General features: G+C 36.8%; 2 protein-coding genes, 1 long non-coding RNA gene and 2 pseudogenes across 3 annotated transcripts; all 5 read left to right on the top strand.

Annotated features, from left to right (window-relative positions):
- Positions 1–2,511: 2,511 nt before the first annotated feature.
- Positions 2,512–4,057, top strand: LOC103452068 (very-long-chain 3-oxoacyl-CoA reductase 1-like). Its single transcript, XM_008391550.4, has 2 exons — positions 2,512–3,248; positions 3,572–4,057. Exons 1-2 carry the CDS (start codon positions 2,632–2,634, stop codon positions 3,900–3,902), a joined length of 948 nt encoding a protein of 315 aa, XP_008389772.1. The 5' UTR covers positions 2,512–2,631; the 3' UTR covers positions 3,903–4,057.
- Positions 4,058–6,338: 2,281 nt separating this feature from the next.
- Positions 6,339–7,273, top strand: LOC103452398 (very-long-chain 3-oxoacyl-CoA reductase 1-like; annotated as a pseudogene).
- Positions 7,274–10,166: 2,893 nt separating this feature from the next.
- On the top strand, positions 10,167–11,304 carry LOC114820610 (uncharacterized). Its single transcript, XR_003768032.2, has 3 exons — positions 10,167–10,398; positions 10,549–10,662; positions 11,239–11,304. It is a non-coding gene; the product is annotated as an uncharacterized lncRNA (long non-coding RNA).
- A 583-nt stretch (positions 11,305–11,887) lies between these two features.
- LOC103422562 (pescadillo homolog) lies at positions 11,888–17,020 on the top strand (annotated as a pseudogene).
- LOC103452065 (glutamate dehydrogenase 1-like) lies at positions 15,872–16,478 on the top strand. The gene is made up of 3 exons (XM_029090946.1): positions 15,872–15,979; positions 16,110–16,223; positions 16,341–16,478. Exons 1-3 carry the CDS (start codon positions 15,872–15,874, stop codon positions 16,476–16,478), a joined length of 360 nt encoding a protein of 119 aa, XP_028946779.1.
- Positions 17,021–17,376: the final 356 nt, after the last annotated feature.

The raw sequence follows: 17,376 nt of genomic DNA, 5'->3' as shown, positions 1-17,376 counted from the left end.
TCGGGCTGGTACCCGTGGACCCGTGTTGGATTCTGAGGTCAAACGCCTTTTGGTGAAGGCCCCAGAATCTCCCTTTGCCCCAGAATCAACCTCAGCCCCGAGGAGCTCTGCGACGTGTTGATCGTGTGGGAGGTTGATGGCTCGGCTGACGTCAGGTGGCCCGGCATGTGGGTCTATCGATTTTAGGCCGGTTTCTTGCATGGCTTGGGCTGGGTGTCGGTCAAAATGCTCGGCTGGAGTGGATAGCCTGGGTGCTGGGCTGGTTTTTTGGCTGGGTGATGGCCTATCAGTTCCCCGGTGGAACTGCTCTAACATGCCCCTTATGAAAGTGGGGTCCGTGAGGCCATAAATTTTTTAACGTGCAATGTGTTCAGAATATGGAGCGGAATACCAAATATTATGCAATTAAGGGAATTTTGGTTTCAAGTACTCCTCCAATTATATAATGACATGTAATATTTTGCCCCATATTCTAGGCAAACTAAAAAATCTCTCGCAACGAACCGCAACTCCTCTGCTATATACTGCATGCAGTTTTATGGGTGCCTATACGTGATGCGTACTGCTGTGGAATAAAACCCTTTGACCTAACTACTAATGAGTTTTTTGTTTATATTTCATGCATGCAATAACATAATCTACTATTATACTATTTGATGTGCAAAGTCAGGTATCATATTATACAGCAACAAAATTGGTGCCGAGGGTTGCTTCGATCCAGAGGTCGTCCCTCTTCATACCAACGCCAGATGCTCATGCAAAGGCTGCGGTTCAGCGGATTGGCTATGAAGCTTGCTGCACACAGTTTGGGCTCACTCAAGACCAGTGGTTCTTCTCACACTCGGCTCCCGACTCTCTTGGTTTAAAGAAAAGGTGGAATTTCCCGATGTAAGGCCCAGCAGTGGCTATGTCCCCACCACCACCAGTTTTGCAAGAAAATAAAGCTAGAAAGATTAAATTTGTAGATAAAATATGTAAACTAAATTATATTATCAACTTTCAAGTCATTTATAAAATTTTATCTACAAATTTAATCTTGCTAGCGTTACCAATATGATTTTGCAATGGGTAATGCTAGGGAAACTAAAATTTTAAACTAAATTTTGTAAACTAAATGATGTAGTTGTTGATGATTGGGTAATTACTTAACTATTGATTAACGTTTTTTTATTGATGACACATAATTTATTTTGTAAATATGATTTAAAAATTTGTGAGATTGTATTTCAAAAAATGTATAATTTTTTTTATTATAACTTTTAGATGATCCCTCTGTTTGTAACCGTTTGATTAAATTTCAAAAGTCAAGATCGCATGCTCAGCAGACTCAGATTTTAAGGCTTTGGAGAGGATCCTCATCCTTGCAGTAATATCCACCAACTAATGTTAGGTGATTAAATTGAAACAACATCAATATTATTGATGGTGGACCATGCTTCCACCTATAGTCGAGTCAAGTATGGTTGTCACCCATTAGACCATCTCCAATGGTGACCTAAAACCTAAAAATATTTAGCCCAGAAAATTTAGGTTTTAGCCAGAAACAGCTTTTCTACTCCAACATTTTTGGTCTAAAATTTTAGCCCCATATTATCAAAGAATGAATTAAGGCAATTTAAAAAAAAAATTATGTAGATTATCCTAAATTAATTTTATGAATATTTTAACCTAAAAATATTTAAATTCTGATAAATTTTGAAAAATCACTAAATTAATACATGAAAATCATGATAAACCACATAAACTTAATACAAATGATATTTAATAAATCACATAAACTTAAAAAAAAAAACAATTAATAAACCATATAAACTTAATACAATAGAAAACTCATAGATTACATAAACTTAATAATGATATCCATCATCTTGACTTAGTTGAATTTTAAGTTAAATAAATTTTTTAAATTATTCTAGCCGTTTGATTTAAATTTAGACCGTTAGATCTTCTTTTTACCGTTAAATTTGATTATATTCGATCTAAACCGATAAATTCAATAAATACATAAATATAAAACTAAAAAACAAATTTGAACATGAACCGTTGGGTTATAAAATGTAGCCGTTGGGATTACTTTGAGACCATGGCTCTCTGCAGGTGATTATGATTTTACAAAAAGCTAGAAAAAGGCACAGCATGTGAGACCATGGCTTTCTGACAGGCGGGGAACACCCCCACGTGGGCCTGTTGGTTTCTGAAAATTCCTAGCGCGCAGCGCGTAGGCGAGTAGGGAAAGGGAACTGGGCTTCACAGCCTCAGTTTCAGTCTCGTTGGTGGGGGCGGGGGAGGAGAAAAGAGGAAATTTTAGGTTCTTAGTCAATGGTCTTAAAGTTGCAACATCCAACATCTCTTCTGAATATCATATTTAATAGCACGGTCCTTTTTTTTTTTGAGAGATTTTTCAGTGTGATTGTCACACGGGATAATACATCACGTATTATTATATAAATGATGACTTAAAAAATAAAATTTCTCATCACTTATATAAAAATAAGTGATATACCATCCGTATTCTCATCACAACTAAAAATTTCATCATTTTTCAGCGACTCAAACTTGTCCCGCAGTCGCTTTACAAAACAAAGTCCTTCATTTTAAAAGAGAAACTGATCAGTGGATTCAGTACCTACAATGGAACTGCATGAGCTTTTCATAGCGGCAGCAAGCACTTTAGGATTCATCTCTCTTTGCAAATCCTCCTTCAATTTTCTCAGGTGGGTATGGGTCATGTTCTTGAGACCCCCAAAGAATCTCAAGGAGTATGGCTCCTGGGCTCTCGTTACGGGCTCTGCTGATGGTATCGGGAGAGCCCTTGCCTTCGAAATGGCTTCAAAGGGTCTTAACCTAGTCTTGCTTGATCGAAACACTTCAAAGCTTGACGCTACCTCCAACGAATTACGTGAAAAATATGGTGGACAAATTGATGTTAAGAACATTGTTATGGACTTGTCCAAATTTAGTGGGGAGGAAATAGCTGATGCCATAGAGGAAGAGATAAAAGGGCTCGATGTCGGTATTTTGGTAAATAACGCAGGAGTGGCTTACAGATTTGGTAAGTTCCTCCATGAGGTGGATGATTTGGAGTTGATGGAGAGCATAAAGGTGAACATGGAGGCTGCGACGTGGATCACTAGGGCACTGCTTCCAGGTATGCTCAAGAAGAAGAAAGGAGCAATTGTCAATCTTGGCTCTGCCTCTCATGCGGTCCCTTCTTTTCCTCTATTCACTAATTATGCTTCTTCCAAATCGTGAGTTCATTTCATGCTTAATTTTATTTATTTTTTTCAATCAACATTCTGCTTCAAATTAATTTAAGTTGTGAAAACGGGATTAGGATTTGAGTGTATATCGGTTCTTACCAAACTTTGTTTCATATTTTCATATCTCGTGGTTAGACGATTAGTATGTCTGTGCAAATATGTCTTGACCCTCTTGAAAATTAAGCCCAGTTAATTTTACAAACTTTCGAATTGAGAAGATCTTAAGTATAACTGGTTATCTTTTGAAATGAACATTTTCTCGTATATTAAACCGCTTATATGATTAAGAATGTATGCGTCATGTTATATAGGTACCTTTCAATGTTGTCAAGAAGCATTAGTTTGGAATACAAGCAGCAGGGAATTGACATTCAGTGCCAGATTCCTATGTTCGTGGCAACAAAGCTGACAATGGTAAAGGCAACTCCCTTCTTCTTCCCATCACCAGAGACGTACGGCAAGGCAAGCATGCGATGGATTGGCTATGAGCACCATTGTTCGCCCTACTGGGGGCACTCTGTGCAGTGGCTCATAGTACATACATTGCCCGATGCGTTTGTGACTGCTGTGTGTTTTTGGTACACCCTTCGGTTGCGAAAGATTGGCCAATTGAAAAGGATGCAACAAACAACACGAACATGATGAAACTCCATTGTGTACGTTCTTTGTTTTGGTTAAGATTGTGAGGTTTGTTAATTTGATGTGTATTTGGCTTGCAGTAATTAAGTAATAATATAATAAGAAGCAAATTCACAATGGACTTGTATGAATAGGAAAATTATTGTGAGTTATGGGAACGTTGTCGCGTTTTTTAATTTGGTTGGCACCAATCGGTTATATATAACACGTGATGTGCTTTCATAAAACAAAACATGTGATGGGATGTGATATGATGTGATGTTCATTAATTCGAGAAAATATGTTTTTTATTCTTTTATTTTCTATATTAAGACAGAAGATTTATGCATTTTCGTAATAAACTAGCAAATCAAACTTGTCATTGATGAGAATCAAATTTAAAATATCTCATAATAATTAAAAAAATATTCTTAAATCATTGTACAATTGATGTAATAGTCACCTACTTTAGTAGCATCTAGTATGTTTACTTACAATTACCAAGTGTAATGGTTTAAGCTTAATTACAGCTACACCCCATACAACTCAATTGTTTTCTCACTTTGCCAGACTTTTTAATGTATTAGTTATCGGAGTTGATGAAGGGGGTAAGTTGCGACAAAAAATGAACTTTTGGAAAGTTAAGTGACACATTTTAAATTTTATGAGACAAAATGAGAAAACAATTGAGTTTAATAAAGTGTACTTGTAATTAAGCCAATATTTTACTAAGGAACCTTTTGAAAAAAATCATATTACCTTCGTGGCATTTGACACACATTGCTAGTTGCACTGGCAACTAGAGTTTGCTACTGGTCTGCACCATTTTAGAAATGTCGTCTTGAATTGTTCTTGCCCGCTTTACGCCTTCTGCTGATAAACTGTTAGGACATTGGACCATATGGTAGTTAGGTGTTTAGCCTTTATGGTATTTTGTCTTTTTCTTTTGGAAGAGTTGGTTTCATCCAATCCAACGGTATGGGAAGCTGTGATGTGATCCAATTGTGGGAGATATTTACCGGCCAATTGTGGGAGATATTTATCGGCACACGGGATGATACACAACGTGTCACTAAACAAATGGTGGGATATGTGTGCTAAAAAATTAATAACTTAAAAAATAAAATTTCCTAGCATTCATATTAAAACACATGGTGTACCACTTGCATTCCTATCACAACTAAAAATTTCTCCAATTGTGGGCACTCCTAAGTTGAATATCAGAGTGCACAACGAATAAGACTAACAAGAATAATAGAAATGTTATTAAACAAACGAGAATACCAGAACGGCTACAAAAAACCTAAGAGACTATATTGTGAATAACTTGTTATTCTATAAAGTTACAAAGTACCTTATATATAGAAAACTAACATAATCCTAATAGGTAAGGAAACGAAACCCTAATACTAACAGGCTAAGCCCAAAATACCAAACATTAAAACAAATCTAAATAATAATATTTTCTAACACCCCCGTCAAACTCATGGCGTTACACGACATGAGTTTGCCAAAGTAGATGCGGATGCAAGACTTCAAATTCCAGTGCCAATGTCGATGCCAATGCCAATGCCAATGCCGATACCGATACCGATGCTGATGACGATACCAATACCAATGCCAATGTCACCAATACCAATACCAATACTTTTTTCTTGCCCGTGTGGGCACAAAGTCAAAACCTCAAAAAACAAAGCATTTTCTTCTATTTTCCTTTTGTCTTTTTCCTCCTCATTTTTCTGTCTCGTTTTTCCTTTTTTTTTTCTTTGGGATCTTCTTTAAAGTTTCTTTCTTTTTCCTCCTCCTTTTTTTGTTTCGTTTTTCCTTTTTTTTTTTCTACAGTCTTCTCCACAAAGAACCTGCAAAACACAAGAGTGCAACGATGCGAGTGCAGGAACGTGAAGGGTGCAGATGCTCCAGATGCAGTTTAGACTACCAACAACTAATATCGAAATCCAAAAACAAACAAACTGATACGAGCAAACAGAAGCATATTAAATCCCGAAGGATCAAACCTGCTCTGATACCAAGTTGAATATCAGAGTGCGCAATGAACAAGACTAACAAGAATAATAAAAATATTATTAAACAAACGAGAATGCCGGAACGGTTACAAAAAACCTAAGAGACTACATTGTGAATAACTTGTTATTCTATAGAGTTACAAAGTATCATATATATAGAAAACTAACCTAACCCTAATAGGCAAGGAAACGAAAATCTAATACTAACGGGCTAAGCCCAAAATACCAAATATTAAAATAAATCTAAATAATAATATTTTCCAACATCCTAGGGTTGTATAAGAACAAACTTTCACCATTTGGGAGAGTATGAATGAAAAATCGAATGTCTTAACTTTATTCCTTTTCCCTTTTCCTCTTATGAATTTTCCTTCTCGCTGACTGCTCCTATTATAAACCAGAAACCCTACCAAATTCTCTACTGGAATTGCTGGCAATGGAATTCCAACAATTTTTCCTAGTGGCAGTAAGCACTCTAGGGTTCATCTCTCTTTGCAAATCATTCATCAATTTTCTCACATGGGTCTGGCTCTTGTTCCTCAGACCCCTAAAGAATCTCAAGGAGTATGGCTCGTGGGCTCTCATCACTGGGCCCACTGACGGGATTGAAAAATCCCTAGCCTTCGAAATGGCTTCAAAGGATCTTAATGTAGTTTTAGTTGGTTGAAACCCTTTGAAGCTCGAAGCCACCGCCAATGAAATACACGTAAAATATGGTAAAAAAATTCACAACAAGGATATTGCCATTGATTTGGCAAAGTTTAGTGGGCTGGAAATTGCTAATGCGATAGAGGAAGGAATAAAGGGGATTGATGTGGGCATTTTGGTAAATAACGCTGGGTGGCTTACCCTTATGCAAGGTTTTTCAGGAGGTTGATTTGGAGCTGATGGAGAGCATTGTGAAGGTGAACATGGAGGGTGCCACGTGGATCACTAGGGCAGTGCTTCCAGTTATGCTGAGGAAGAAGAAGGGAGCAATTGTTAACATTGGTTCTGCTTCCTCTGAGACACTCCTTTCTTACCCTATTTACACTATTTATGCTGCATCTAAAGTAGTTTATTAAGCCTTTGTTTTGTATTTTTTTTATATTTTAGGATGGGGTACAATTGGATTAGCCTTATCATCAAACGTGATTTAATGTGAGTGAATTGCTAATACTAGACGGTGATGAACGGAGTGACAGTCACACTTAAAAGTTATTCTCTTTCGGGAATGCCCAATTAGTCTTAGCTTATTATAACATTTGAAACTTGTCACATAAATCCGGTATTGGCACGTACATATCACTGTTCTCGTAATGTATTGGTTTGGAATACAAGCGGCAAGGAATTGACATTCAGTGTCAAAGTATTAATTCTTCCCTTTTTTAAAAGTTTTCTTCTTTATCCTTTTGCAATTCATTGGAAATGGCTGTTTTCATTTACGTAAATTTAAGTACTGAGCCAAGGATATAAACCTCCAAATAGTTTTCACGTATTGTGCTCAAGATATAGGGAAAGGGTGACACGCCCCAACCACGATATCTCCACATATGAGGGTAGGTATGTGATGGCCGACACCCGGGGGTGACGAAGCCATTTAAACATGCATACAACTACAAGATATGTAGTTGGAACTATTATACCAAAGCAGAAACGTTTTCAAAGCATATAACTACTACGAAAAGATACAAACAAAGAAATGATACCTATGTACTGAGAAGACTCGAGAATACCTATGTTGTAGAGTCCTGACGCCGGGATCATGTGTCTCGATCCTAACTCCTGAGAGGGCGCAAAAACAGAAAAGGTGAGTGGACCATAATTTATAATAATACAAATAGTACGAAAACCAATTTATTTTAGAACATACTAACCCCCTGTTTTGAAAACATATATATAATACTACATATAGGTTTTATGAAAAACCTTAGCATGCCATGAAAAACATGTGAAACATCGTAAATAGTATCTGTGTTGTATTCAACTAGGGGTATCATAGTCGCCCGAAGGCAGTACATTTCCATCACCCGAAGGTGAAGCTGAATAACCTGTCTATCACCCGAAGGTGAAGTTGTATAAAAATAACATACATCCACACTGACACTAGCCGTGGCTAGTGAAGCTGTCTAACACTACTTTTGGCAGTGAAGCTGGGGGTATATAATATATCATATCTCACTCCTCCATCATCTGTGTCCTATGGCCATAGACATCTATACCTGTGGTGTACGGATGTGTCGTATGAAAACCCACTAAGAAAGTACAAAAAACATATCTCAAAATCTTGTATCAAACACTGGAGCTTGAAAGCTCAAAACCTCATTTCATAAATCCATAAAATAAATCATATTTTTAAATCCATAATATAAGTCATATTTGAGATCAATAGAAATCCATATATGCAAATCCAATAATTCATAACTGTTCGTAAACGTAATTTCGATAAAATCATGAATATTTCGTAAACTGTAATTATAGAAGTTCGTGAAGCATAATATAAAACATACTCAAATCATGAAATACATAATGCATGCTAGGCTACTATTTTATGAAAACATATAAGTTAGGAAGGGGTTTGCTCATTGATTTTATTGCTCGAGAACTGCTCGATCTAGAGAGGATGACGTCGCTTCCTGCCAACGCATCTAAACACAATTAAGGATCATTTAGCAGAACTATACTAAAACGTTATAATTTGGGAAAATGGACGGTAAATTCGGATCCGGCACGTCGAAAAACCTAAGGAGGGACCTCAGATTTTCCCCCACGCGTCGTCGCACGTGGTAGTCGGCTGCCCTGACTCGCCAGAAAATCGAACAACTCCAAAAATTCTGAAATTTTACAGGAATGAAGATCTCAATGAGTGAAGCAAGTTTCATACCTGTGACTAAGACCAATTTGGCTAGAAAAGCTCTAATTCGTCTCGAACCCGCCGAAAACCCTAAAAATGGGTGGCTTTGATTCGACTTCTCCAATGCTCCGTCGCCTATGGTTGGTTGAGGTTTGTTCCTGGGTTCAAGGAGAGTCTAATGGTGGTAGAGATCGAGGGAATTTGTTTTAGAAATTGGCGGACTGGCACTAAGAACACTGCGGTGTCGACACCGCAGTACACCACGAAACATGCCTAATCTGGTCGAATTTTTGGGTGATTAACGAATGAGGAGAGGCATGATGATGTTTGCAGGTGTTGGAGAGTCATGATTCACCGAAAAAATGACGGATATCATCATAAAAGGCTCGGGGAAGTCCGAGTCTGAGTCTGGTTGAAGGCTGGGTAAAGGGGGATCCCGGTCCGATCCCCTTCTTCTCCTTCTCCCTTATTTCCCCTTATTCCCTCATTCTCATTGGTTATCTCCGTTTCCCCCTCTTCTGATTGGGCCGCACCTTCCGTATCTCTCATTTCCTTTCCATCACAGCCACACACGTGGCTTCCTAGATTTTGCTCTAACAATCTGGAGCATTCCAGAAAATGATCAATTGACCATTTTGTCCTCGACTTCGTTCGTTAATAACTCATTCGCTATAACTCCAAATTGCATTCGTTTACGCCCATGCGTTCATAGCGAAGAGTACTACAAGAATATTCTAAGGGAATGGATCTTACGTGACACGACAAGGCGGTCAACAAAAGTCAATGTATTTGCCTTGAAGGGTATTTTTGTAATTTCACATTTTAAAATTATAAAAAACCGTAATTTTTGGGGACGGGTCATTACAAAGTATGAGGGGAAATAATAGATGAAGAATGGTGGTATAAGGGAGGAGAAGAAACAAGATCTACATCTCTTGACGGTGAAAACAATTGCTTAAAATGTTTTTTGATTTTTAGTTTTCATTTTGCGTGTTTTTTGTTATACATTTCCTCTACATCTCTCTTCTAACACTACAATGAAATTACTTTAGTCTAAAGAAAGCATTGCAATTGGCACTGTTCCTTACTGTTCATGGCTACAGTCAATTGTTTGCCACTTGATTTCACCTGATTTACAAGGAACCCATCAGATTTGGGCTGGGTTGGAAGGGTAATTATTAGAACTTAGAAGGGTAAATTTGTCCGTAGGGTTCACTGCCTTCGACTTCTTCTTGCTCTCTCTTCATTTCCCTCAACCTGTAGCCCCAGCGCCGCTCACCCCCATTCTTCTTCATCTTTTCTAAAACCTAGCCGTCCCTCCATCTCTCTCAACCCTAAACCATCTTCCCCTTCTCCGTAAAACCCAGAGGCCAAGAGGCCTGAGTCCACATCACAACTCGCCGCTCCGGCGAGCCTCAACTCCATCAAACAACCACTAGCTCCCTGGACTCCCCTTTCTTTTCTCTGTAAACACCGAGGCGCACCAACGCCTCCATTTTCCGGCAAAACATGACTACAGCACCACCACCACTCGCTCCATCTCACAGAACCACTATCACTCACTTTGTTCTGCTCAGGAGACACAGGCGAGGCCTTTCACTGTGCACTGGCTCCTGCCACTGTTCGTCGACTTCTCCTACGAGACTCACCTCTCCTGACCTCGGTAAGCCACCCTTACACTCCTCCCTTATATTTTCAATTTGGGACTCGAATTCAAGCTTACATGTCTTTTAGTTTTTCATGCTTCTTTCATCCAATCATCATAGCCCTTTCCTCTCTGTCTCTTTATAAACAATTTCCAATTGGTTTTTAGAGAGAGAAAGTGGCAGCAGCAGCAGTGGGAAGGAATAAGGACTATTCTTGTCTCTGTGATCGTCTCTGCCCTTCGAAGCTCTAGGGTTTGGCTTTGGCTCTGTTAGTTGTTGAGGTAGTTATTAATCCGTACTTTGATTGTAATTTTTTTTTTCAGTATTCAGTAAGTTTGATCAAATGCGTTTCTTTGGACTTGCATAAGTTGTGTATAAAATTGCTTTAATCATCTATTGGGTTCCTTTTGTATTATTGAGTTTTGGGTTTTGCTAGAAATTGTATAAAATTTGACCAAATTGCATAAATTATTGAGCTTTTGTTTGGTATTTTTATGGCTACTATGCTAATTAGTTCATACCCAAAAAGGAGCAGAGAATTAACTGTTCTAATCAGTAATTCCCCACTCTGAGAACTTGAGACCTTGGCTTGGACTGATATGCATTTCCAATGTTTTAGATTACATTGATCTGTATTATTTTAAAGTATATATAAAGATTAGTTTTTAGGTGTAAGCACTAAATATTGGATATATGGTATTTTCAGGTTCTTTGACATCCAATTGCATATAATCTCAATTTTCTCATGCAATTTTTGTCTGAGCTTCGGAATCGTTGAAAAATTTGTCTAAATAATTAATTGATTGAAATGGCTGTTAGTAATGAATGAGGTGTTTACTGTTTTTTGGTGTGTACAGAGCGAAAGATATGTTGTTAACAAGGGCAAAAACAAGATGCAGTTTGCTGCATATAGAAAACAGAGGTTAGTTTGATTCCAACTCCTTTTCTTAGTTTATTTGAATCAGAAATTGGTAAGTTCAAGTCCAATTTGATGATTTCTGGCAGATTCTTTAATCAGTGATTTTCTTAACCCTGATTACACGTATGAATCCTATTTGATAATGAAATAACATAGTTATTTTAGTTATAGTAATGATTAAAAGCTTTCTTTTATCTGTCCAATTTTTCCAAACTTAATAAATTAGGTTAGGTTTTAATACCTTTTTTATACTGCTCAATAAAAAATTTGTTAATCATTTTATTACATATAAAATAAATTTTTTCCTTTTTACATTGCATTTTAAATCTTTGCAAATAACTTGATTCAATATTGTCATATGGTATACATATTTCTATGCTAATGAGCGTATCCAATTTAGTTTAGTTGAATCAAATGTTGATAAACTTGAGTCCAATTCGGTCATTGGCTGCCAAACTCTAAGATCTCTAATTTTGGCAATCCTAATGACACACATCAATCCCAATTAACAATGAAATCACATGGTTGTCATACTTATAGTAAAAACTAAGAGTTCTTTCATCTCTCCAGTTGTCCAAAGTTAACAAATTAAATTAGTTTTCTACACCTTTTTCATGCTGATTGGCTAAGAATGTGTGTATCATTTTCATACATGCCAAATAAGATTTCTGCTTTTTGTAATCCATTTCTAATCTTTATAGATTCTGTTTCGTAAAGTTTTCGGGTTTTTTTTTTGTGATCTGCGGTCGTCTTTTGTGTGTTTCTGGTGGTTCTAATCCGTGAATTTCTTATGTTTTGTGGCGATTAGACTCTCAAGAAGTTTGGCGGGGCTTCATCAACGAGATCAAAGCTGATCAAAATGTTCTCTTTGAGTTGGTCTAGGTGAGTATCATGATTCCAACTCTTTGTTATTATTAGTTCAATTTCTTTATTCGAGTCACTGTAGAATTTTCAGTCACTCAAAAGCAGGAGTCGCCCTTCAACAGCTGCACCAGAAAAATGTTTGAATAATTATATATATTGTTTGGCTGTCCGCTATACAAATTACCACAAAACAACAAAGATTTAGTCACAAGTAAATAAAACTATAATTCTCTTCATTAGCGCTGCAAAATTGTCTTGGTTCAATAATTGCAAGCTATTTTTTTTCCGGGAAACAATCAGATTATTGGATCTAAGTTGCTAATTGTTTTAATCTTTGATTTTTCTGAAAGAATTTGTTTTTTTTTCTTTTTATTTTCTGGGGTTTTGATGTTTTCTTGAATTTAGGGTTTGTGCATTATTCGCATTTATCGGTTGAATTATTGTATGATTGCTTAATACATGTGCATGCTGTTGGAAATTATAGGAAATTGTGTATTCTAAAGGGCGTGTTCCCTCAGGAGCCGAAGAAAAAGGTGAAAGGAAATCACCATACCTATTATCACTTGAAGGATGTCTCTTTCATTCAGCATGAACTGCTACTCGAGTGGTTGAGAGAGATAAGAGCATACGAAAGAAAAGAAAGCCGATGCGAAGAAAAACGAGGAACGGGCTGCTCTCCTGAAAGAGAGAAGACCCACTTACAAATTAGATAGAATTATTTTGCAGAGGTTTGTTGGGTTTTTCTTTCTGTTAAAAAGTTAGTTGCGTGTCTGTTATTGTATGTAGAACCTCTGACAGTTGTTGTTTGGTATGTTTGGAACTGCAGATATCCAAAATTCGTTGACGCACTCAGAGATATTGATGACTGCCTCACAATGGTTCACCTCTTTGCGGCATTACCTGCTATTGAGGACAGAATTGATGTCAAACGCATTCATAACTGTCGAAGGTAGATATTTGAATTTTTCTAAATAAAAGGAGTTCTGAAGTATGAAATGATGAGGAGTTAATCGTTTTGTGGAATCTTCCCTTAATACTGGTGTTGCTTTCGTATCAGGTTGAGTCATGAATGGCAAGCTTACATATCTCGGACTCATAAATTGCATAAAGTCTTTGTATCTGTTAAAGCCATATATTATTAGGTTTGGTTATGTACTGTACACTGCTTATCAAATCTTCAACTGTGCATTTTATGTTATTGTCTTATTTGGGTATGAATTCTTCCGTTGTTTGTTCATGCAGGCTGAGGTTAAGGGGCAAAAAGTCACATGGTTGACCCCTCACCCTTTGCAGCAAGTTTGGACTGATGATATTGATTATATTTTGTACTTTGTATTTCTTTTTGTCCGTTATCAACCACTGCTTGATTCCGGAGTGGGAGTTTGATAAAGAATGTGACTTTGATATGATAGAGTTTTTGAAATTGTGTTGTGGCCATGTGTGAAGCTGAATGATGCAACCTTTGATCTCTCCCATCTGAATAAAGCTAAATTTTTGTATTAAAATGTAATAATATTCAAATGTATACTAAGTTTCTTGGTAGCCAAAACAGACCCTTTACATGATTTTGTCTAGAATTTGTTTAAAGATTTAAATTTCTCTTTACTCTGTTAATGGGTTTGATTTTTCCCCATCTGTTTTGCAGTTTGAGTCTACTCAGTTCTGCGGATTCACTCAATTGCAATAATCTCTTCTGCAAGTAATATCTACCTTCATTGTTATTCGCATGTGAAGTTAGGTTTTATTTGGATGTATTAATACTTGGAATGTGCTTGATCATATTGCCAGTGTTTGCTTATTTTTTACAGCACTTGCACCGTGAAATCGATGAAATCGGGTTCCATTTGTCCAGTTTATAAAATTCCATATCGACGCAGAGGTATGAATCATGATAATTTTATGTGCAATGATCAATTGGCAATGGATACATCAATCTTTTGTGTTTCAGTTTCTTTCGTATTTGTGTAACTGATCCTGGGATGTTTGTTGCAGGCACTGGGAAGACGACTCTGTCTACGGATCATAATCAGTATCTGATTGGAGATGATGAGCACTGCTGGAGCAACAATGGTGTGTCAAACATTAAAGGTGGTTGCTATGCCAAGTGCATTGATTTGTTAAACGACAAGGAACCAGATATTTGGAATGCTATCAAATTTGGGACTGGTACTTAACATCATGATATAATTGAACATTGTACTTTAAAAATGACAGTTAGTGTGAAATGTTTATGTTCTGTGTCATGATTGTAAGTAAATCATGGAAAGTTGCTTCAGTAAATTGTCCTCTTTTCTTTGTTTTTTTTTTCTTTTTTTTTTTTGTCAAAAGTGAATTGTCCTCTTTCATTCAGTTAAATTTTATTTGCATTTTGTTTGTTTTTTTTTTCTTGCAAATCAGGATTGGTGGATCACTAGGAAGAGATGCAGCAACCGGAAGAGGAGTACTTTTTGCGACAGAGGCTTTACTCAATGAGTATGGAAAGAGCATCTCCGGACAACGGTGTGTTATACAGGTGAACTTATAGTGATCACTAAAGGGTTATGAGGTTGAGAGTCTGAGACTTGGACCTAGATCAGATTTCTTTTGATTTATATAATTTATTTTTTGCTTTCCAGGTACAATCATATCTCACTCCCTCTGGCACTCTCTCTCTCTCTCTCTAAAATATCTGTTGGGTTTCTACCAATATGTCAATTTGTATAATTTTTTTTTGATGTGAGATTTGGTGCTTTTGATTTGGGTTGTGGTTTGAGATGTTATTCGGAAGATTTCATTTTTGAGTTGGATTCATGGTTTTTGCTTAAGATCTCTTTTTTATTTTTTATTTTTTTTATGGTCGCTGTAGCTTGCTGTGCATGAGATATTTTATTCCATGTCCAATATTATCCAAATTCATTACTGCGTTACAAGAGCTTGCAACTTATAACTTCGCTCCCAACTCCCAAGTGAGTCTTAGATGGCAAATCATCCTAATCGGCACACTCTAATTGATTACAAGTTTTCGGATCCTAAACATTTTGAAAGGGTTTCCAGAAAATACATCTTTCCAAAGGCGAGTAGTGACACTGTCAATTTCCTCAACCAATCTTCACTGGAATTTTCTCCGTAAATATTTAGAGTACTTAGATCTAACAGAGGACATGACACAGAATCGAGCGCAATGGCGTTCTAGGATTCATTTAGCCGACCCCACTTAGTGGGAAAATGCTTTGTTATTGTTGTTGTTGATCCTATATATTGCTGCAGCATTAACACAATTGATAAGAAATTTTCAGTTTCTGGTCACTTAAGATGGCAGGAAAATGAACACAATAAATTATCCATATTCTTTTTTGTTAATCTATTAATTTTAGAGCACTTACTAAAGTTGAACTGTTTAGTGCTGCTGCTTAATTAGAATCTAAATTGTGTATATAACTAATGCAGCTATAATCAGAATCAAGTAATATGAGTGTGAGAATCTTCAGGTTGATTAAGTACTGCAAATAAAATATATAATAAAATATATAATATGCATATGCATGCTAGGGTTGAAGTTCCTGAATGTTATCCCTTAATGGTCATTTACCTTGAAAAATTGTTATAGAGTGCAAACTGATGTATGTTTCTCCATCTTATATCTAGGTTCGTAATAATAGCTAGCTAGAGAAGCGAATTGAAGTAGCTGCTTTTAGCTTCTGAGGCAGACACTTGAAGAAGGAGCAAAGATGAATGCATTAGTGGCAACGAACAGAAACTTTAAGTTGGCTGCTCGGCTTTTGGGATTGGACTCCAAGCTTGAGAAAAGTTTACTTATACCATTTAGGGAAATCAAGGTAATTTTGCATATAATCTCCCTTCTGTATATCCCTTACTCTTAATTATTGGTAGATTTCAGACCCTAAAACTAATGTGGTTATTGAGTTTTCTCCTTTCGTTGCTTTTGAACTATATACTTTGGTGCAGGTTGAGTGTACTATACCGAAAGACGATGGCAGTTTGGCTTCATTTGTTGGCTTCAGGGTTCAACATGACAATGCTAGAGGCCCCGTGAAGAAAGGAATCAGATATCACCCAGAGGTATATACATACTTTGTTAAGTTCCACTTCTACGACAAATGTGAATGGTTGTCATATATCTAGACTCTGCCATGAAATTGTCTTTAATTGTTATGGATCCTTTTATGGAAAATGTAGGTTGATCCGGATGAGGTGAATGCTTTAGCACAGCTGATGACATGGAAGACGGCCGTAGCCAACATCCCATATGGGAGTGTCAAAGGAAGAAGAACAGAGCAACATCGGCGAAGATCTCAAGCGTTTGCGGATCCATGAATGACAAGGTAAAAACAAAAATCCCATCCCTTCCATCTTTTGTTGGAGCTGTAATTCCAGATTAACTTTTGACTTTGTCACGCAATATCTGTGATATATGTGGCTGAGAGAATAAATGCAATATTATCAGTGCTTCCATGATGTAGATTCATCCATGCTTCTGATGAATCTGGTTGTGGTCTCTGTGTATTTGCGCATCCATATATCTCTGATTTGTCCAATTTTTCTGTATGATTTTGTAGGGCATTACTATATTGCGTATTTTCCTTTCAAATCCAACGGGTCGAGGCAGGCTAGAGCTGGTATAGATTACGAATGTTAGTTTTGCATAGCACTGTAATTTTGATTAGTGAGGTCAGCCTAATTTAAAAATAGAACAGCCATCTTTCAATTCAATAGTAAAGGCCCGCATTCAAATATGAGTTTTGCATAGCACTATAAACAGTATGTATAGTTACAGAATTGCTATTTTGATTGGTAGCTCTGTTGATTTTTGTCAAGTTGATTTGAATTTATACCGAATTTACTTAATTTTAGTACAATTATTTGCTTTCTGGTATTTCAAATCTTTGGATGGAGTTGGTGAAGAAAGCATTGTAATTTTTCAACTTTATAGTCAAAATATATGTCCTGTCACTGCAGCATGAGGTGGTTTTTTCAATTTTTGGTCGAACTTATCTAATAATAGAGGGAGACCAGGTGTTTGACTAAACACATTTTTTTTGTAATAATGCTTTTACATGTTTTTAACTGCACTTTTTAAGCAGTATGAAAAACGTGGGAATAATTAAAGAGAACATATTAGTGATCCTCAATTCTTCCAAACGAGGGAGACCAGGTTATTCAGGCTATTGCATTTGGTTCCAGACTCTTATACATGTGTTGCTTATCGGGGATG

This window comes from Malus domestica, chromosome 13 (genome assembly GCF_042453785.1).
Source record: "Malus domestica chromosome 13, GDT2T_hap1".
Taxonomy (NCBI): Eukaryota; Viridiplantae; Streptophyta; class Magnoliopsida; order Rosales; family Rosaceae; genus Malus; species Malus domestica.
Note: the sequence above shows the minus strand (reverse complement) of the source record. Positions and strands in the feature narration are given on the sequence as shown.